The sequence below is a fragment of the Dreissena polymorpha genome, chromosome 1, assembly GCF_020536995.1.
Source record: "Dreissena polymorpha isolate Duluth1 chromosome 1, UMN_Dpol_1.0, whole genome shotgun sequence".
In the NCBI taxonomy this organism is placed as follows: Eukaryota; Metazoa; Mollusca; class Bivalvia; order Myida; family Dreissenidae; genus Dreissena; species Dreissena polymorpha.
The window spans coordinates 142,348,114-142,371,223 of record NC_068355.1 but is presented as its reverse complement, the minus strand read 5'-3'; the positions used below and the strand labels follow the sequence as shown (position 1 = coordinate 142,371,223).

The following is a 23,110-nucleotide window of genomic DNA, read 5'->3' as shown; positions in this document are numbered from 1 at the left end:
TCTAGACTGGTAATGTGACCTTGTTACTCATACCTGACAGTATGGTACTGGTCTAGACTGGTGATGTGACCTTGTTTCTCATCTGTACTGGTCTAGACTCGTGATATGACCTTGTTTCTCATCTGTACTGGTCTAGACTGGTGATGTGACCTTGTTTCTCATACCTGACAGTCTGGTACTGTTCTAGACTGGTGATGTGATCTTGTTTCTCATAACTGACAGTATGGTACTGGTCTAGACTGGTAATGTGACCTTGTTTCTTATACCTGATAGTCTGGTACTGGTCTAGACTGGTGATGAGACCTAATTTCTCATACCTGACAGTCTGGTACTGGTCTAGACTGGTGATGTGACCTTTTTTCTCATACCTTACAGTCTGGTTCTGGTCTAGACTGGTGATGTGACCTTATTTCTCATACCTGACAATCTGGTTCTGGTCTAAACAGGTGATGTGCCTCTTTTTCTCATACCTTACAGTCTGGTTCTGGTCTAGACTGGTGATTAGACCTTGTTACTCCTACCTGACAGTCTGGTACTGGTCTAGACAGGGGATGTGACACTGTTTCTCATACCTTACAGTCTGGGACTGGTCTAGACTGGTGATGTGACCTTGTTACACCTACCTGACAGTCTGGTACTGGTCTAGACTGTTTCACTTGTTACTCCTACCTGACAGTCTGGGACTGGTCTAGACTGGTGATTAGACCTTGTAACTCCTACCTGACAGTCTGGTACTGGTCTAGACTGGTGATTTGACCTTGTTTCTCATACCTTACAGTCTGGGACTGGTCTAGACTGGTGATTAGACCTTGTTACTCCTACCTGACAGTCTGGTACTGGTCTAGACTTGTGCACTTTTTACTCCTACCTGACAGTCTGGTACTGGTCTAGACTGGTGATGTGACCTTTTAGCTGCTCCGTATAGTCCACTAGAAGCTTGTCTCTTAGACAGAATAGGCCCTGGTGCTCTCCTGAAAACCACCCGACATGTATCATGATGACAAGTCAGCAGTAAATTGTAAATTGGTAAAAAGTCACAATGTTACACCTGTTTAATTGGTCTAAATGAGACATGCACATGATATTAGCATTTGGATATTTTTTTCACATATTATTAATTATTCTAATTCTGCCTATTATCAAGGTTTTGAGCTTTTATCCATTTGCAAATGCCCACCCATTAAAAATGCACATTAGAACAATACACAATTGTTAATTTGCTTATAAATAATGATGAAGAGAAAATAATTTATAATCACAAATTGAAATAATGAACAGACAAATTCAGAGACCAGCAATATAACTAATACACTGTAACTCCAATATAGTGCGGTCCGTTATAACGCTGTGTCCAATATAACGCGGGGGGTCCTTGGATCCCGTTTTTTCTCCAACCTTCCATTTCTGATTCAAATCCATGTTATGCAACTACATGTATTTTCATAAATTCAAAGAAGCCAGCGATCACAGCTTGATTGCTTTATCCGTCCGTTTAACTGATTTTAATCGATTCGAGGTTAAACGACACTCGACAGCTAATTGGTGTTAATCTGTTGTGTAATGTCAATAAAGGTGTGAAAACTCGCGAGTCAGTGTTTATTACATGTATTCCCTATTAGAGCGGTTCGGTGCGCTAATTTCAATAAGGCAAGTGCAAGCGGTATAATTATCAAATTAAAGTTATTTGAAACGATTACCTGTTTATGTTTTGTATTTATCGTGTATTGTATTTCATTGTATAAACTATGGCTGTGTAAGTGTGTTATCGTTTATTATATGCTACACATGCTTGATAAATACAAATATCTTTGTGTGTGTTTAATGTTTCAGTACGTATACGAAAAATAAATTTAAAAATCCTGACGATTTATTTACATGCTAACGCAGTGTAATAGTTAACAGAGATGCACTTAAATTTTTGCCCGTTATCAGAAAGTCCACGGAAAGCACGTTTTTTACATGCTGCATATGAAAAACATTTCTTTGTACATGTATCGTGTTGCATTGAATCTAAATTTAAATGCGCTCGTCCAATGAAAGCTGTGTCCCATAATGCACTGTACCAATTTTTCTGACAAATGGCGTAGGCATATGAATTTGTTTACGAAGTTCGTAAACATATTTCTTGTCATAAATGTTAAACATTATTTTTTCGTAAGTGATGTAATTATATTGGATTATCGGATAAATATGCACATTAGAAAAGCGGTATGTATACTGTTATCGTTCTATTCGGTTTATATGCATGTATTTGCGGATGACAACACAGCATGACGATACACAGGACCTATATTATAGGCTATACTTTACCTGTTTTTATAGCCCCTTAAATAAATAAGCTCAAAACTTATAACGCTGTCCGTTTATAACGCTGTTGCGTGGCTTGGACCCCGTCATCCGCGTTATATTGGAGTTACAGTGTAGACTGATTTCATTATGAATACTATGCAATTTAGTTTCATTTATTGTAAGTGATGATCGTATTCACAGCACAAATAAACATAGCAGACCTTCGCTGAGTAGCTGCCTCATCAAGTCGACTCTCTGTTCAGGTTTAGGGTACAGCACCATCAGTCCATTGGCTAACACCAGACAGGCTTCCTTCTGCACCCGACCCATGTTCATATGATCACTATCTTCCCTCTTCGAGGATACCAATTTCCAGACTAGTTTCCTACAATAAAATTGTTAGTTGGTTTATTTTCCATGGCTGTTAACTCGAACATGAGATCTTTGCAAAACATGTATCCCCTACCCTCAAATGCATGATTTAATGAAATAAATCTTTGACAGCTAGATATCTGCCAGCAATAAATATCAACACATATTGTTAATTTATCTGGCAGGCACAGGTTTTTCTGTGAACACCATGCCAAAAGGGATTTAATGCTTGAGCACATATTAAAAATTGCAGGCATTACCATAATTATTCTGAACATTGGTTCCTCTGGAAATGGTTCCTACTATAATTATGGCACATGCTGCAATATTGGCTCTTGTGTTATTTTGACAACATAGACAATGGATCCTATGTTATTTTGACCACCAAGACATTGGTTCCTATGTTATTTTGACATGCTAGACATTATATTTACACACTAGACATTCACTCATATGTTATAAACAGGTGCTGACCCAAGACAGTGCATAATTATTCTTAAGCTTTGATAGTGTGATGTAAATATGTACATATGTATATATTTTATGGTAACCATAACATAGGTAATGCATGCACAATTAGACATGAAAAATTATATTACATACAGAATATTTGTTGGTTTTTGTGAAAAATTGATTTTAATTCCCGCTCACCATATAATTTTTCTCTATGATCAGGAGTGAATTAAAAACGATATTCGACCAAATAAAATGATCTTGATCCTGCTGTTCCCATATGACATCCCTGACAAGAAGTATTCCAGAAGCATCTTTAGTTAAATTGTATTCTATCTATCCTTAAATTAGGAAATTTTCATAGTGTTTTTTTTTCCTTTTGAAATAGTTTGGCATCAAGAATTACATCAAAACAAGAGCTGTCAGAGGACAGCGCGCTGGACTATTCGAGTGCTTGACAATATAACGTAAGCCATCATGGGGAAATTGTTCATATTCAATAATTTATTAGACGATCTTTCAAAAATAAAAAAAGGAAACAAAAAATTGGGGGGGGGGGGGGGTGGGGGTAGGGGTGGGAGGGAGTTGAGAGGGGGTTATAATATGGGGTGTGGTCATTTATTAGATGATGTTTAAAAAAAAAAAATTGGGGGAGGTAGGGGGGGGGCTGAGAGGGGGGTATAATGTGGGGGGTGGTCATTTATTAGATGATCTTTCAAAAATAAAAAAGGTAAACAAATTTTTTGTTCTTGTTTAGGGGTGGTGGAAGATGGGGGGGCAGGGAATTTTGGGTGGGGCGTGGGGTATTGTTTGGGTGAAATCCATTGTGGTATTCAGGTAAGTGTTGTTTTTTCAAAGTATTAATAAAATCTGATCATAAATAAAGAAGTTATGGCAATTAAAGCAAAATGTTCAATTATCTAAGTATAAAAGGGGCCATAATTCTGTCAAAATGCTTGATACAGTTGTCTGCTCTTGTTTATAGATTGGGTTGATGTTGGTAAACAAGTATGCAAAATACAAGAGCTGTCAGAGGACAGCGCGCTCGACTATTCGAGTGCTTGACATTATAATGTAAGCCGTCATGGGGAAATTGTTCATATTCAATAATTTATTAGACTATCTTTCAAAAATAAAACAAGAGGGCCTGAAAGGCCCAAAGTCGCTCACCTGAGATAACAAGATATTATTGGGACAAATCTTCTGACCTAGTTTCACAAAGATCGGAAAATAAATGTGGCCTCTAGAGTGTTAACAAGGTTTTACTACAGCCATAAGGAAAATGCCCCGCCCCATGGCAGCCATGTCTTTCAACCAATCGACATCATTTTTGAACTCGTCCAAGATATTATCAGGATGGATCTTCTGACCAAGTTTCATGAAGATCGGACAGTAAATGTGGCCTCTAGTGTGTTAACAAGATTTTACTATAGCCATATAAGGAAAAATGCCCCCCCTCCCCCTTGGAAGCCATTTTTTTCAAGCAAACATAATTATTTTCAAACTCATCCAAGATATCATTAAGACCAATCTTCTGACCAAATTTCATGAAGATTGGAGAATAAATGTGGCCTCTAGAGTGTAAACAAGGTTTTACTATAGCCATATAAAGCCATACAAGGAAAAATGCCGCCCCCTGGTGGCCATGTTTTTAAAGCAACCCAAACCATTGTCAAACTCATCCAAGATATCATTGGGACAAATCTTCTGATCAAGTTACATGATGATCAGAAAATAAATGTGACTTCTAGAGTGTTTACAAGGTTTTACTATAGCCATATAAGGAAAATAGCCCCGCCCCCGTGGTGGCCATGTTTTTCAACCAACTGGCATCATTTTTGACCTCGTCCAAGATATTATTGGCATGAATCTTCTGGCAAAGTTTCATGAAAATCGGACTATAAATGTGGTCTCTAGAGTGCTAAGAAGATTTTACTATAGCCATATAAGGAAAAATGCCCCGCCCCTTGGCGGCTATGTTTTTCAAGCAAAAGTAAACGTTTTCAAACTCATCCAAGATATCATTAAGACAAATCTTCTGACCATATTTCATTAAGATTGGACAATAAATGTGGCCTCTAGAGTGTTAAGGTTTTACTATCCATTTTTTTCAACCAACCAGCATCATATTCAAACTTGTCCAAGATATTATAGGGATGAATCTTCTGACCAAGTTTCATGAAGATAGGACAATAAATGTAGCCTCTAGAGTGTTAACAAGATTTTACTATAGCCATATATAGCCATATAAGGAAAAATGCCCCATCCCTTGGCAGCCATGTTTTTCAAGCAAATGTTACCATTTTTGAACTCATCCAAGATATCAGTGGGACAAATCTTCTGAGCAAGTTTCATAAAGATCGGAAAATAAATGTGGCCTCTAGAGTGTTAACAAGGTTTAATTATAGCCATAAAAGGAAAAATGCCCGGCCCCCTGGCGGCCATGTTTTTCAACCAACCGGCATCATTTTCGAACTCGTCTAAGATATTATTGGGATGAATCTTCTGACCAAGTTTTATGAAGAACAAACAATAAATGTGGCCTCTAGAGTGTTAACAAGATTTTACTATAGCCATATATAGCCATATAAGGAAAAATGCCCCTCCCCATGGCAGCCATGTTTTTCAAGCAAACGTAACCATTTTCGATCTCATCCAAGATATCATTGAAACCAATCTGCTGACCAAATTTCATGAAGATTGGACAATAAATGTGGCCTCTAGAGAGTTAAAAAGGCAAATGTTGACGCCGCACAATGGACAACGGACGACGGACAAAAAGCGATCACAAAAGCTCACCATGAGCATGTTGTGCTCAGGTGAGCTAAAAAGGAAAACAAATATAAAAAAAATTGGGTTTAAGAGGGGTTATAATTTGGAGTGTGGTCATTTATTAGAGAATCTTTCAAAAATAAAAAAGCAAAAAAAAATTGGGGGGGGGGGTAGGGGGGAGGGGGGGTCGAGAAGGAAGTATAATGTGGGGTGGGGTAATTTATAAGACGATGTTTTAAAAAAAAAATTGAGGGGGTGGGGGGTGGGGGGGGGGGGGGGTAGGGGGGGGGGGTGTGAGAGGGGGGTATAATGTGGGGTGGGGTAATTTATTAGATGATGTTAAAAAAAAACAAGAGCACCGCCTTGCGGGTGGTCATGTGTTTTCTTTTTAAAGGTGAAGGGACTCTCAATTTAAATCACAAAGGAGGGAGAGGTGGAGTGAAGAGGGGTGTATAGTGTGGGGGTGTGGACATTTATTACATTATCTTCCATTCCAAAAATGCAGAAAAAAAATGCAAAAAATAAAATAAAAAATGGGGGGGGGTTCTTGGGTGCGATGGTTGGACGGTATTTCAAAATAAAATAATAAAATTAAATATTTGTGTTTTTTAACCGTTTCAAAAAAAAATAATTGGGGGATAGGGGGGGGGGTATAGCGTGAGGGTGTGGTGGTCATTTGTGAGATGATCTTAAAAAAAAAAAAAAAAAAAAAAAAAAAAGAATAATTAGGGGGGGGGGATTCCGGGGGGGGGGGGGGGGGGGGGAGGGCACGGGGGATGGTTTGGGTGGAGTCTATTGTGGTATGTCAGGTAAGAGTAGTTTTGTCAAAGTATCAATCAAATCTAATCATAAATAAAGAAGTTATGGCAATTTTAGCAAAATTTAATAGTTTTACCTTGAGAGTCAAGGTCATTCAAAGGTCAAGGTAAAATTCAACTTGCCAGGTACAGTAACCTCATGATAGCATGAAAGTATTTGAAGTTTGAAAGCAATAGCCTTGATACTTTAGAAGTAATGTGGATGGAAATACAAAATGTAACCATATATTCAAAGTTGCTAAGTAACTAAAGGGCCATAATTCCGTAAAAATGACAACCAGAGTTATGCAACTTGTCCTTTTACTGTCCCCTTATGATAGTTGGCGAGCGTTCCAAGTATGAAAGCAATATCTATGATACTTTAGGGGTAAAGTGGACCAAAACACAAAACTTAACCAAATTTTCAATTTTCTAAGTATAAAGGGCCCATAATTCCGTCCAAATGCCAGTCAGAGTTACATAACTTTGCCAGCACAGTCCCCTTATGATAGTTAATAAGTGTTTCAAGTATGAAAGCAATAGCTTTGATACTGTAGGAATAAAGTGGACCTAAACACAAAACTTAACCAAATTTTAAATTTTCTTAGTATAAAAAGGGCATATAATTCTGTCAAAATGCCAGTCAGAGTTACATAACTTCGCCTGCACAGTCCCCTTATGATAGTTAGTAAGTGTTGCAAGTATGAAAGCAATAGCTTTAGTGCTTAAGGAATAAAATGGACCTAACCACAAAACTTTACCAAAATTTTCAATTTTCTAAGTATAAAAAGGGCACATAATTCTGTCAAAATGCACGCCACAGTTATCTAACTTTGCCTGCCCAGTCCCCTCATGATAGTAAGTAAGTATACCAAGTTTGAATGCAATAGCATTAATCTTTCTGAGAAAAGTGGACCTAAACACAAAACTTAACCGGACGCCGACGCCAAGGTGATGACAATAGCTCATAATTTTTTTTCAAAAAAAAGATGAGCTAATAATAAATTACTTGCAAACTAGGCTATAGATGTAATGACAATTTTGCACACTTTCAAATTGCATCTATATGTTTTGATTAAAATGTATTTCATTTCAAGGACAGAGGCAAAGTGTGTGGCTTTAATTAACATAACAAATATTGCCGAAACTAGCTGTACACATAAGAGTGGTTTGTTCATAGATTTCTTTTTGTTTACATTAACTACCACCAACTTCTAACATTTGCAATATATAAATCAAAATAAGGTAATGTATTTTTCTTCAATGATTTGGTAAATACCTGGTTTTCTGCAACAATTCTTCTTGCTCAGGATTGTCAATCTTTATGACACTCATTTTGAACAGTAACTGAAAAAACAGTGCGTGATATTCAACACATGTTCTGCTTTTTTGTTCAAGCCAGTAAAAAATGTCAAGCATCAAACTATCTTCATTTTAATTAAAAAACATCCAGACTTATGTGAAAGATATATTATAAACAAGAGATGTGTTTGTCAGAAACACAATGTCCCCTATTGGGCTGCTTTGATTGATTGATTTTTTTTTCATTTGGAAGGTACAGGTAATTATCTCCCTTTAAAGCTTATTTCTTCCCTTGGATTTGTTTTTTTTACCTTTGACCTTGAAGGATGACCTTGACCTTTCACCACTCAAAATGTGCAGCTCCATGAGAGACACATGCATGCCAACTATCAAATTTCTATCTTCAATATTGCAAAAGTTATCGCAAAACTTTAACCAAGGTTAAAGTTTGTGACACACACAGTGAATGACAGACAGACAGGCCAAAAACAATATACCCCCGATCTTTCGATCCGGGGGCATAACAATATTTTCAAACACTTTGTTACTGCACTGTTACTAGTAAAATAATGAGCCTCATTGTTTGGTTCTATACACAATATATTTCAAGCAGTACGTCGACACATGAAGAATTTGCCTTCATTTGTTCGGTAGAAAACACAGAAAAACTCATTCAGCATGAGATCATTACCCTTATCTTGGGCTCAACACATGTGCGAAAACCTAGGGGTTTGATTGAGGAAAATTCTGTTGACTAATTAAAACAACCAAATGTGTGTAATGGAGTGACAAACCCCGCAAAAGAGACATACAAATAAACACAACATGAATTTTACTATGAGATTAATTTATAAAGACCTTGTAGAAATCCTCATACTATGAAATGCTGCAATTGAAACAAAATGTAATGAAATGAATTACGTAATGCTTATCATTTTGTTTCCAGATCCCTGTGAAGATACTGACAATTGTCCATTTTTGTTCAAGGTTTCTACTTCAACAATAAAGTGTCAATACATTTACTGCGTTAAAATAAACGCTTTACCGTGGAGTGAATAATTCATTATTTAAAAAAAAAAGAAATTTGGAAGATACTTTACCTTACCAGGAGGGACAATCTTACTTTAACATTCGGTAACTGATATTGCTTTTTGATTTACATTCAAGTTTTTGTTAGGCACATTATTCAGTGTGGTAGAAGATATATTTTAAGCCAAAAAAGGATTAAATACGTTTTATTTTAAGAAACTTCGATCTTCATATTTTTTTAATTTTTATGTTTTTCTGTAAAGTAAGACTTAGGGGCCTCAGTAATTTACGCTTGTAGTTGTACGATATCAGATGATGTGTACATGATCGATTTATGTCTAATTTTATTGGTCAGTTGAAGAAAAGTTGTTCAGTTCGAGTTCATGGAAAGCATGTTTCTCGCTTTTTAGGTAAACGCTGCTGGGCGGTTACACGTATAAATCGGCAGACTATTTGACATACACGGACAGTTACAGCTTTGAGACTAGAGCACTAGCTGGGAAGTTAAGTGTCCATAACATACAGCATTTGGGTAAGTTATTTTATTTTCCATTACATTTTTGATACTCGTTTTGCTAGGTGAAATAATTTTTTATTTTATTTCAATATTTCAATTTATGCTTATAGGAATAAAGTAAATTGTTGTTTGCATTTTTACAAGTAAACGCCGAAGTCATGTTTCAATTTTTAAATATTTGTCAACAGCGGAAACTTGCATTACCTGTGTAGTTGTTTGCTTGTGTATATAATCCTAGGTACGCAAGACATGTATAATAATGACTTTGTCTATGTCTTTATATCATTTGTTTTGTATAGACGCTTTATGTATTTAACAAACCATTAGAGTTTGATTTAATTCAATATAACACATAATGGTGGAGTATCACATTTATCATGTAGATAATAGTTGGTAAATTGTATTATATGTACAACTTTTTGTTGCACACAATGCATTTAATATATGCATTCAAGCGAGTAGCAATACTTTATAAAAAACTTGTGCATTTATGGAAGTAAACAAGTTTGTGATACATTGTATGACATTGTACCATTTATATTTATATGGTATGACTGTAAGACAGTCGTTAATGACAAAGTATTTACTGATGTCATTTATTTTAGCCGTTTCAATGTGGTGAGTCGTATGGTATGATAGACGTCAGGGCGTCAATGCACCGTTAGCGTTACGCCAGTGGTACATGAGCATCCGCAACTCTACAGGGCGTCATACTCGTTGTCAGTACCTACAACACCTCGTTATAAGGCGGAAATACGGGGAACCGCTCGCACCGGTATACGGCCAGTCACGTAATACGTCATCAGTACGTTCTACTTCCGGGCTTGATACAGCTCGGGTATCTACAGTCTACTTCCGGGCTTGATACAGCTCGGGTATCTACAGTCTACTTCCGGGCTTGATACAGCTTGGGTTATCTGCACTCTACTTTCGGGCTTGATACAGCTCGAAGTTTGCTACTTTGCAGAACACAACGACCGGTGCTCAGTTCCGGTTCTGGTCATTGACGGCTGGACATAAGTTCAGGTTGTGACACTCAATATTACACCACCGCTACATCTACCGTTCGACTTTATCTTTTACAGTTGGACTACGTCATCGGAATGTTAACTGGCCATTTACTTTCATACTTGGTTGTTTATTGCTTTTCATAGTCATATCATATTGTAAATAGTTTATTTTAATGTTGTAAATAAATTGATTTATTGTTCACGTTTATTTGTATCTGGTTCTGGAGGGGTTATTGCGCTGGGTTATCACAGCTTCTGCAATCCTGACCGTTACAGCTTCTTCTTAACCACTCACCTTCAATTTAATTATTACTAATTTCTCAATCACCAAGATTTGGTAACAGTTCTTTGTCTTTTGAAAACGAATTTGCAAAATAAATCAGCAAGTAAATAACCAACACATGTTCAAAGATCAATTTGAACTGGTTAGGAACGAAAGCAAATAAAATTACTTGTTTAAAAAATGCTACCAGTGCAATATGAAGATGATGCTACCACTGTTATATACGGAAGTTTCAAAATCTGATATTTCCTGCAGCTTATGAAATATGCCACGGCATTGGTCATACTTTCACCAGTCATCCCCATTTTAAAAATAATCTTCCATGAATCTTTTACATAAACAGAGAGTCAATTCGATCGGTGGAAATCAGATGATCCATCGCAAAATCACAACCCTGAGTCTACACAAGAGCATCTGGAACACATTTTCTCATGGAATGTTTTGTTAAAAAGAAGTCTCTTCTAAACAAAATTCCATGCATTAAGCCCTGTTTCCCCAGAGTGCAACTCAAATGCATTATACCTGAAGGATAATCAATGCGCAGATCACCGTCTGTGATTGTCCAGACTCCAGAGACTTGTTGAGGATATCGGAGATACGTGCAAGGTTGGTAAAGTCTATTGGGTACTGCTGGAGGATGTAGCTACTGAAAGGTGTGTACATGAGGTCGCTGTGGAGCTGGTGCAGGCACATACTGCCCACATGCTGCAGCAGTTGCTGAATCACCAGGGATACTGGCATGTCCACACTGCTGGCAGCTGCCTCTATAACACAGAGGCCAGGACATTGTCAATTTTTCCTCAACTTCTTTTTATAACCAAAAAATATTTTGAAGCAAGTAATTATATTTTGACAATGCAGTATAAGCAAAAAAGCTTTGAAATTTGTTTAAACAAACAATCATGTATCTCATAACAAAAAGTACACCTGCAGAAGGTAGTAAACTTATTATTCAAGTTCACATTTTTTAAAAGTCTCTTCCTTCACCTTTCATTTTATGGCCTTATAATTGAGATTTGATTTGTCATTGATGATAGTAAAATAAATGAACTTATATAAATGTTGTTTTCAAACACACCCCACTGTACCATAAAACCCATTCGTACAATCAGAAATTCAACACCTACCTCTTTAACATAAAAAACATTCGTAGAATCAGAAATTCAAACAATTGCCACTGTACCATAAAAACCGTTCATAGAATTACAAAATTCGAACACCACTTTACAATTAAAACCATCCATATAATGTGAAATTCAACTAGAGCTTTGTCACAGATGTGACGAATACCCCCACCGTTGCATTGACACAGAATATTTTGCATGTTGTCTTCACAAAAAACATCGGACACTTGCCTAATGTTTAAAACGCACTAAGTGACACCGTGACCTAGTTTATAACCCAACATGACCCATATTTGAACTTGACCTAGACATCGTCTAGATACAACATCTGACCAAGTTTGGTGAAGATCTGATGAAAACAACTTGAAATTGAGAGCGGACACTTTATACGGACCGACAGACAGACAGACAAGCTCACTCCTATATACCCCCCTAAACTTCGTTTGTGGGGGTATAATTACACGCCACTGTACCATTAAAACCATTCATTTAAAATGAAATTCAATTACACACCACTGTACCATTAAAACCATCCTTAGAAAGTGACATTCAATTACAGGCCACTGGACCATTAAAACCATTCATTTAAAGCGAAATTACAGGCTACTGAACTATTACAACCATTCATATAATGTGAAATTCAAGTACATAACACTGTCCAATATTAAAACCATCCATAGAATTGTGAAATTCAATAACATGCCACTGTACCATTTAAACTATTCATAGAATGTGATAATCAATTACTCGCCACTGTACCCTAAAAACCCTTGATAGAAGGAATGCTCACTTGTTTCTGGTTGCCCAGATGTGGTAGCTATGTCCAGCCTGGCCCTGATGTGATGAGGGGCCTGGTGGGCGGGGTTATTGAACTGGTCCACCCAGTCAGCGCTGCACGCCCACAATAGGTTGTTACATACGTCATAGCATACGCCTGCAACAATATACTGGATTAACATGTTGAATTAACATAAGGGGATGGAATTAACAGGGGAAGAATTTACTTAGGTTAAAATGACCTTCTTTCCCACACTAAATTACACATTTTATGCATTCTACATAAATCATGCTCATGATAAATTTGTTTCTAACAAATAAAAGTTAACATTTAAAAGAATTAAAACAAGAGGTTAAACAAAACAAGAGTTCCGCGGTCGGAGATGACCGCATTGAAGCCGGATTTTTTATTTAAATGACAGGAAAGTACCTTTCGTGTTTTTGTCAATGCAATACTTAAATTACTGAAATATTGTTCAAAGGTCAAAATGAAATGTAAGTACTTTTCAAGGCATGAGCAAACCTTGTGTTATAGTTTGAAGACTCTAGGTACAAGCATACCAAAGTTATAACATGGAATAAGAACTTTAACATTTTTACCTACCAAAGTTATAAGAACTTTAACATTTTTACATTCAAGGTCACAGTGACCTTGACCTTAGAATGAATGACCTTGAAATGACCAGTGGTCATCTAAGTGTGCTTGCAAACCTTCATGTCAAGTTTGAAGACTCTATGTCCAAGCATACCAAAGTTATAACAATTTTAACATTTTAACATTTAAGGTCACAGTGACCTTGACCTTCAAATGAATGACATTGAAATGACCAGTGGTCATCTTCTAGTACTGGCCAATCTTTATTTCAAGTTTGAAGACTCTAGGTACAAGCATACCAAAGTTATAACATGAAATAAGAACTTTAACATTTTTACATTCAAGGTCACAGTGACCTTGACCTTCAAATGAATGACCTTGAAATGTCCAGTGGTTACTTACTAGTTCTGGCCAACCTTCATGTCAAGTTTCAAGACTCTAGGTCCAAGCATACCAAAGTTATAACAACTTTAACATTTTTACATTCAAGGTCACAGTGACCTTGACCTTCAAATGAATGACCTTGAAATGTCCAGTGGTTACTTACTAGTTCTGGCCAACCTTCATGTCAAGTTTCAAGACTCTAGGTCCAAGCATACCAAAGTTATAACAACTTTAACATTTTTATATTGAAGGTCACAGTGACCTTCACCTTCAAATGAATGACCTTGAAATGACCAGTGGTCATCTGTTAATCCTGGCCAACCTTCATGTCAAGTTTGAAGACTCTAGGTCCAAGCATACCAAAGTTATACCATGAAATAAGAACTTTAACATTTTTACATTCAAGGTCACAGTGACCTTGACCTTCAAATGAATGACCTTGAAATGACCAGTGGTTACTAACTAGTTATGGCCAACCTTCATGTCAAGTTTCAAGACTCTAGGTCCAAGCATACCAAAGTTATAACAACTTTAACATTTTTTATATTGAAGGTCACAGTGACCTTGACCTTCAAATGAATGACCTTGAAATGACCAGTGGTCATCTGTTAATCCTGGCCAACCTTCATGTCAAGTTTGAAGACTCTAGGTCCAAGCATACCAAAGTTATACCATGAAATAAGAACTTTAACATTTTCGAGCACGCCGCCCGCCCGCCACCCCGCCCGCCCGCCCGCCCGCCCGCCCGCCCGACAACATCAATCTATAAGCCGAGATTTTTTCGAAAAAAATCCGGCTAATAATAAAATACATATATGCATATATACATATACATGGCACTGCCATACCTAGAGTTGGAATCTGCGCTCCTCTGGCTATTGAGCAGTTGGGAGCATCAACCAGCTCTGGTCGTTGTGACAAATGGCCGTCTGTTAGGCTGTAACAGTGGTTAGTGGCCAAGGCTGAAAAACATCAATAGATAGCACATAAGTAAGAGCAAACACCTTGAATGATTCGGGTAAACAAGTTCAATTCCATATTACTTGCTGTTAATTCATTTTCATTTCTGAAAGGAAATCCCTACAAACAAAATCCATTTTTAGATTAAGCAAGTATAAAGAGAGTTTTATGTGAGTTTTGGTAAGCCTCGCGCTTCATGGGTTCTAAGCCTCGCAGGATAAACTTGATCTTTATTCAAAACTCACATAATATTCTATTATTTCCTCCCTATTTTCCATTAATTATAATAAAATATCGCATCTTTTGATGATTTTGTTTTTCCGTAGTTGACAAAAACGGATTTTCCAATTTTTGGAAAAACCCAAATCTGATCTAAAAATAGCAAAAGTATTAAGCTCAATTTTATACAATCGTTGTTATACTATCGATTTTCATCTGATAATAGGATAAAAATGATAAACATTGACCAACCACATCTAATGGATGACAGTGCTCCGACACTACCAAAGGGAGATCTAGCAGCACTGCCTGCGCTGGCCCCAGGGAGGGATGTCAGCAGAATGAGGTGACTCCCCTCTGTAAACACAGGCGTCTTCACCAGCACCTTCAGGGCAAGACCGCATGATGTGATGCCTTGCTGGGCACTGGCTGTACATGAGAGAACACTTAATGATTGTTGTTAGACATTGTTAAGCATGGGGCTGAATGGAATCTTTAGAGGCCGAGCTGACGTTCTAATCGTAGATTTAAATATTTGAAAGCAGACTAAACTATTATCATTATCCTACAATTAGATCATGTTGAGTTTTTTTCTATGCTAAAAGAATCAATAAATTATCAATGAAAATAACTGTCACCACATACAGGAATGAATGAGAAGAATGATTCCAATACCGGTATATAAACTCCAATAGGCTTCACAAATAACACCTAGGTTTCCACCTTTTTTCTTATAAATGAAGGCATACAAATTTGAAAATGATGACGTTTCAAATACATTTTTGATATAGTCTCTTTGCACATGCACAAACAAATCAGATAAATGTACCCAATGTTCTCACCATCATCTTTTTTGCTTGATGCGCTATCAACGCCAACCAATGCAGCCAGGGCACTTGCAGATCCACGGTATATCGGCCTCAATCTAGACATCAGAGTGTCATTGGACTTGGCATCCGTGTCCTTCTTCACAAGGGTGATACGAGACTGTACAGGAACTACTGTGCTGTCACCAATCTGCAGACAGAGCAACAATAAATACTTTTTTTCCCAATTTGTCCAGTTAATTGAAATACTGGTTATTATTTACCGAAAATGTCCTTTGCGAAATGTATAAGTTCGCTAATAAAAGTATAATACTGGTCATCAGATATTTGAGATTTTATAACTTTGATTTTTAACTACAAAAACTATGTTAAAAGTTTTTAATTTAATTTAATCCAGTTACCATTTTTACAAATGCAATATTGTGTTAAAATGTAATATGAATTATGACATCGAAATTCTCGTTATCACCCAAAAGTTAATCAAAAGTTAAAATATTGACTGTATCTGCCTTACGTTTTGCTTACATACTAACCTTGTACTCAAATATGTCCACATATACTGGAATAGCCTTATTGGACTTGTCATTTGCAGTTGCTGGACACCATACCCAGTAAAACAGGGAACCATCACTACACAATGCCACTGTTGTGCAGGGTCCAGTCTCGAGCAAACTAGGGTGTTTTGGAATGGTCTTAATAGGCTGAAAGTCAGAGCTCCAGATAAGGGTCGTATTTTCGTAATTACGAATTATTTTCAAGTCCGCTACGTATTTATTTTAAAATCTTGTCGTACCATTAAGAATTACGAAATCAAGTTACGAATATTATTTTTACATCGGTTCGTATCGATTTGTATTGAGTTCTTTTCGCGTATTTAAGATCTTTGCGGTGCTTATATAGAATGGTTATCGGGTTTGTTTAACAAAGCGCATTTTTTCCAATAAAAGCGGCGTTTAAGTCTATCTGTCAAAAAACAATGGCGGCGCCCAGAGAACGTCCTAAAAAACTGCAAAGCGTCCCAAAACAGGCTTTTTACATATTGTACGCAAAGTGAGCCGAAGTTAAATGTTTAGAAAGACATTATAGAAAAGATCTTATACGATGTTGTATGTTCAGTTGCCGACACAGTCGGAAAAGCTAAACAAAAACGTGACACGACGGGTCCAAACTTAAACACACAAAAACATTGAACGAGTGGAAGGGACAAGTCTCGTGGCTAATCGTTAAAAAGATTGAAGGGGAGACCCGTTTTAATTGTGAAATATGTAAAAATTCATCTAAGGCATGCAATCTAAGCACAGTTTGGGAATATGAAGGAATTTGAAAAATAAAATTGTATAAAACTGAAAAGACGCTGTTGAACTCGTATAAATAAAGTTGCTACTTTGTTTATTTTGATTTTTTTGCATGAAAATAGCCATTATGAATGATTTTTAGGTCATTTAGAAAAAATAAGAATTATTTTCCAAAACTTGGTAGTAAAGTTAAGAATACAATTTCAGAGTTAAGAATTCTTTTCGAAAATCTGGTAGTAATTTAAGAATTTTCTTAATTTAAAATTTCTGGAGCTCTGCTGAAAGTTCACTAACAGTATAGACTTCAAAGATATAGCCACACTGTTGCAAAACTGGATTTAATGCAAAATTGTAAAGTATTCAACTAGACTGGATTTTAATTAAGAAATGAAATAGAGCACTGTTAACCCTTTGCATGCTGGGAAATTTGTCGTCTGCTAAAATGTCCTCTGCAGAATTTCTAAAATTAGCATTTTCTTCTATTTTTTTCAAAAAATACTATCAGAATAGCAAACAGTTTGGATCCTGATGAGACGCCACATTCTGTGGCGTCTCATCTGGGTCCAAACTGTTTGAAGACCTTTAAAATTCGGTTCCAGCACTGAACGAGTTAAACGAAAAATTACATAAAAGCCGTATGTCTATTCTGACTGCACAGGCTTATCCGGGACAACACCTTAGCCTCATGCAATAAGCCTGTTTTTCCCAGGGATCAACTCATTTTGTTTTACCTTCCAGCTTTGTTGCAGCTTAAATCTTTATTCAATGTAATGTTGACACACGTTACTTACCTCCTAGTTTTACATTTAATGACAATCAGAAATACATTAGCAAACATAGTTTTTCATGCCATGTACAGTATACCAAAAATAAATTACTAGATGTACACCTTTCACTAAATTTGCGTTATGTACATGAATTACAATCAATTCGATTTGGATATAACTGCTATCTACCTGCAATGTACACTTGTCAATAATTTGAAAGAACTTGGCATTTTCAGCTTCCACATCATAAGCCTGGGGTCGGTATAAAATATGGCCTCTTCCAAAAGCCACTTTCCCTGGACCAACATCAGTGTTTTTCACATAGATGTAACCTCTGAAAAAAGAGATTTACTTTCAAAATAGATTTATTTAGGCACCCAATAGTTTTTCTGACAAAAATAATAAGTCACCACATTTGACCAAATGGCTGGATGCCTAAATAACAATCATTTATTTCAGTCAATAACACATGCTAACACTAACCACTTACAGTTTGAAAATTAAATTCAGCCAAATACATAAGATAAATATGTTTAAAAAATAGTATGGTATAAACCAAAAAAAAATTGTGAATAGTGGGATAGATTAATTTCTACTTAAAGATTTGTTTAAAAAAAAATTCAGGCAGGAAGAGGGTTATTATACGGTAATAATAATAATAAAATCTAGAAGATAGGATATTTGTATTGAACATGTGTCAATACATACATGTAATCAAATGTGCAAGCATCTGGATTTCTTCTTATGTAATAATATATCACAAATCCCAATTGAAATTTAATTTAGGTTAAATGCCACATGTACAAAGTATTATCTGACCATGGGGCAAAAAAGGAAGTTAACTTCAGTGAATGATAAAACTAAAATTCTCAATATTGAAATAATTTATTTGTATCTTCCTTTGCACATGCTGATCTAAACCTCTGTTGGTTGGTGACATACAGGATATAAATGGTCCCAAATGTCATCCCTTGCTGGATCAGCATGCAACCAAACTACACTACATTGTATATCTCAATCATAATTGGTTTAAACAATATTTATGTGGCTATTCATATACAGCATGTAAGCAATATAATACAATACAAAAATACTAGCAACTTTCGACAAAATAAGCTTAACAAAAGGACTGCAAAGTGTAAATTGACAGAATTGAGAAAAAAGCTCGAAGCTTATGCTAAGTCTCTCTTCAATCATAATTGAAGTTATTGCGTGTTAACTTTTGATTTATTTCACAACAATCATCTTGACCAAACTGGCCCCATATGCAACGCAATTCTAGATAAGCATGTCAGAAAGAGAGTTTTTTGGACCCACATGTTTTCAGGAATTAACTATATTATTATTTACAAAGAGTTCAACAAGGGGCGTAATTTTGCTGAATTTGAGGAATCATTGCAATAAAAACGTGTTTTACCGAGGAAGTAATCAATTGTTTTGATAGTCAGATTAAAAGTGCAAAGATTTGATTACAGTGATCACAGTGTGTCATCGGATTATAAGTTTGTGGATTATTACTAGCGTGGACAATTAAGTGCAAACTTTATAATAATAATTAATTAATTTGACTAACACATTTGATTTGTGAACATGCCTGGAAAACGCAAACGCCATGCGTATGACAATGCGTTTAAAATAAGCGTGATAGAATTTGCAGAGCAATTTAAATAATAATAGTGCTGCTGAACGTGAGTTTGGTGTTTCGTAAATCGTTGTTGTGTGAATTACGATGTACATGTATATACGTCTTGGTTTCCTATGTTGTTGATTTTGTTTTTGTGTGGTTCATTATGATTTGCTTGTCTATATTTTTATCTATTATTTTTTTATTTCCTAAATATATATCATATTGATTATATTACACAAAGTGCATACCAGTAATACATAATGTCCGCTATGTCTACGTCGCACAGGGCCATAATGACGTCATGGTCTATGTATAGAATAAAAACTTCCCGTACATTTAAAATGGATTTGTTTATGAAATTCGTGGACAGACAATTTCTGACTCGACTTATGACTTGGACACATTCAAAATCTTCGATATTCGTATCATTTTTTACCCCCCGACTTATGAGCGGGCAGACTTATGACTGGGTTTTTACGGTAAGAGTCATGAGTCTTTGATTGTTACATCGCCTGACATTATTATATACAATTGTTTGATCGAATATCTGTAGTACACAATGTAGTTACAGAAATACATACTTGTTGCATGCAATCTTTAGACTGAAAGTCAACTCTTTTTTTTTCTTTTACTTCCACTCAAACCTGATTTGTCTTAGTACTAAAGGGGGGATAATCATGCTCAAAGACTGTTCAATGAAACTTGTTAAACATATTGGACACTAAATGCAGGGGTGTCAATTTACCGAAATCTAAAATTCTGAAAATCATCCTAAAATTTGGGGACCAGAGTCAAAAGAGTTTTAATGATTCATTAAATTATGTTTCCTTTGTGAACAATATGCCAAAGGTCAATAATTTGTGTTCAAGAGTGACATTTTGTGACAAGAATGCTTAAAATAACCAAAACAATCCTCTGATTTATATCAATATCAAAAGTTTTCCTTGAGGGCTTAAATCCTGAATTCAGGAATAATCCTGAAAATTGACACCTCTGTAAATGTTCTTAAACATCCTGAACATATGTTTTATTGCTATAATATATAGATGATATTATTTGTTGGATTTGTCGGAATATCGATTTTAATTCACGAGTGATCATAGAAAATACATTTTTTCTATGATCACAAGTTAATTTAAATTGATATTCCAACTAATTTTCTGTTTATTTTATGCTTACAAATGATTTTTTTTTTGCCATTCCGGGTGATATAATTCCCAGTAATGCACCCCGAAATGTAATTACATGTATTTCCAATGAAGAGTAGATTCCCTTGGTAACATTGTGGGAACACGATGGGGAAACCAACCATACCAAAAATAATTCCGAAAAACAATGAAAATTATCGATAATTTTCACTCTTATTTTTCACTCTTTGAAACAGTGAAATATCAGTTTCAATGCACTGATATTTCTCTATAAACCATAGGAAAGCATAAAATAAATAAAGATTTGGTGTAGTGGCGCTTAAACATTTAACAGAACTTTTTATTAGTACAAACAGGGGCGTAATTCTGCTAAATTGCAGGTCAGGGTTATGGAACTTGGCCAGTTACCATAACCAATGAGCTCAAACACACGTGAGAAGAGCTGGCATACCTGTGGTAGAAACAAAGATATGGAGAAGTTGCATACTTACCGGTACCTTGACCAAAGCACTATGCAGATTCAGATACCGATATTTGGGTGAGAAGTATAGCTTGGGCTATTCAGCTAATAGCCATGCTAATAAAACACTACAAAATATAACACTGTTTGCAAGGTCCGATATTACTAACATATCATAACATAACTAACATAAGTGCAGAAACTTACCTTAAAGATCCATGTAGACCAGTGCCAACTTTGGCTAAACCTTTTCCACAAGAATTGGTTGTGAAAAGAAAAACTCCATCACAGGTAAGACTCCTTCCAACTTCCCCCTCACAGGCTGTAACAAGGGACAAAATTGTCACAAAAACCAGGTTTTCATTGTGAAAAAAAAATCTGATAAAGGGAGAAAACTCAAACTGATCTTTTGAAATGAACAAACAAAATTAACCCCCTTTGTAAGTTTGTTTAAAAAAAAAATATATTTTTAGTCGTGGCGACCTTGACATTGAAGATATTGACGTGATTCTTTCGTGCGACACACCGTCCCATGATGGTGAACAAATGTGCCAAATGATTTAAAAATCTCACAATGAATGACAAAGTTATGGCCAGGACAAGCTCATTTATGGCCATTTTTGACCTTTGAACTCAAAGTGTGACCTTGACCTTGAAAATATCGACGTAATTATTTCGCGCGACACACTGTCCAATGATGGTGAACAAATGTGCCAAATGATTTTAAAATCTGACAATGAACGACATAGTTATGGCCCGGACAAGCTTGTTCCGCCCGCCCGCCAGCCATCCCGCCCGCATTCGCCAATCTAATAACCATTTTTTTCCTTCGGAAAACCTGGTTAAAAATGTTGAATTTCATTTAAATATGCACTGTTACAATGACAGACATTTTGTAAGTAGGTTTCAACTGGCAGTGTGAAATATGACATAACCATCTGAACATGTTTTCTATACAACACAAGAAAACATGTAAATGAATCATTCTGAACAATATATATACTATACTGCTAGTATTTACCCCACAGGCATAGAGTAATAAAACTTTGTAATGGACTACTATAATATGATGTTACATACCAAAGACCGGTATGAAACCTGTGGACCTTGTTACATGAAAAAGGATACTAAACAGCCATCAACCACAAATTTTTCAATGAGGGAGTTTAAAAATAATTAATAAGGAATAAAGAAATAACTAAATTACGTTTTTCCTTTTCACCAGAATCTTTTTCTGTAGTTGTAAGCATATCTTCGAACCCCCAAGACAGGATATGTTTTGATCCCAGTAAGGCTGGAACATGGCCAGGTCCGCCTTCAGTGTCAATCAGTTTACCAAGAATGTCCGAGACTTGCAGTGTATCGATATCGGTCAGGGTCAAAAGAAGATGAATTGTATGAATGAAAGTCTTCAAATGACCTCTGAAAAAAAGATCAATACATTTATTTTAATAACAAAATTATTTTATTTTTTTAATTACAAAGAAACTTCTCTCAGGGACTAAAATTTTAACTGGCATTTTAACAAACTGTTCTTGATATCAAATTATCAAGCTATGGTTATCAAATGATACTAGGTAGCTACACTACGCGACCCGTGATTTTTGCATACATCTCGCATCACTGCGATCAATGCAACGTGACAAATCACAGTGATTCTGAGAGACAAGAAAATTTGGGTGATGTCTCATAGATTCCACGGTGACCGTCGCGCGATGTATCTGGCTGTAAGGCAATCAGTGCGAATCAACTCGAACCGCCATGATTTACCTTTTTTCACGATTGTCGTTCACGGTTACACTAACATGTAACATATACACTAATATTATACATTGCAATAATAAAGCTTTTGATGTAGTTGTATACAATGGGCGTATGAGCTAAATACTCCTTCCTTTAACGCATTGTTATTGACTTCCATTAGTAGAGGTTAAACGACCTTCGACAGCTCATTGGTGTTAATCTGTTGTGTAATGTCAATAAAGGTGTGAACAACTCGCAAGTCAGTGTTTATGGCATGTATTCCCTATCAGAGCAGTAGGTGTAAGAAAAATAAATGAAATAATCCAGATGATTTATTTACATGCTAACCCAGTGTTAAAA

At 36.0% G+C, this 23,110-nt stretch overlaps 1 protein-coding gene across 3 annotated transcripts in view; it reads right to left on the bottom strand.

The window, feature by feature from the left end:
• The window catches only part of LOC127853101 (probable E3 ubiquitin-protein ligase HECTD4), a 115,561-nt gene that overhangs the window by 88,116 nt on the left and 4,335 nt on the right, over positions 1–23,110 (bottom strand). For all 3 annotated transcript variants that reach the window (XM_052387308.1, XM_052387317.1, XM_052387325.1), the window contains exons 2-13: positions 22,215–22,429; positions 21,215–21,329; positions 17,962–18,106; positions 16,244–16,411; positions 15,726–15,900; positions 15,136–15,312; positions 14,553–14,666; positions 12,739–12,882; positions 11,347–11,588; positions 7,963–8,030; positions 2,511–2,674; positions 869–971 (exon numbers count right to left, since the gene is read on the bottom strand). In XM_052387308.1, coding sequence (XP_052243268.1) covers positions 869–971; positions 2,511–2,674; positions 7,963–8,030; positions 11,347–11,588; positions 12,739–12,882; positions 14,553–14,666; positions 15,136–15,312; positions 15,726–15,900; positions 16,244–16,411; positions 17,962–18,106; positions 21,215–21,329; positions 22,215–22,429 — 1,830 coding nt within the window. The remainder of the gene's footprint in view (positions 1–868; positions 972–2,510; positions 2,675–7,962; positions 8,031–11,346; positions 11,589–12,738; positions 12,883–14,552; positions 14,667–15,135; positions 15,313–15,725; positions 15,901–16,243; positions 16,412–17,961; positions 18,107–21,214; positions 21,330–22,214; positions 22,430–23,110) is intronic.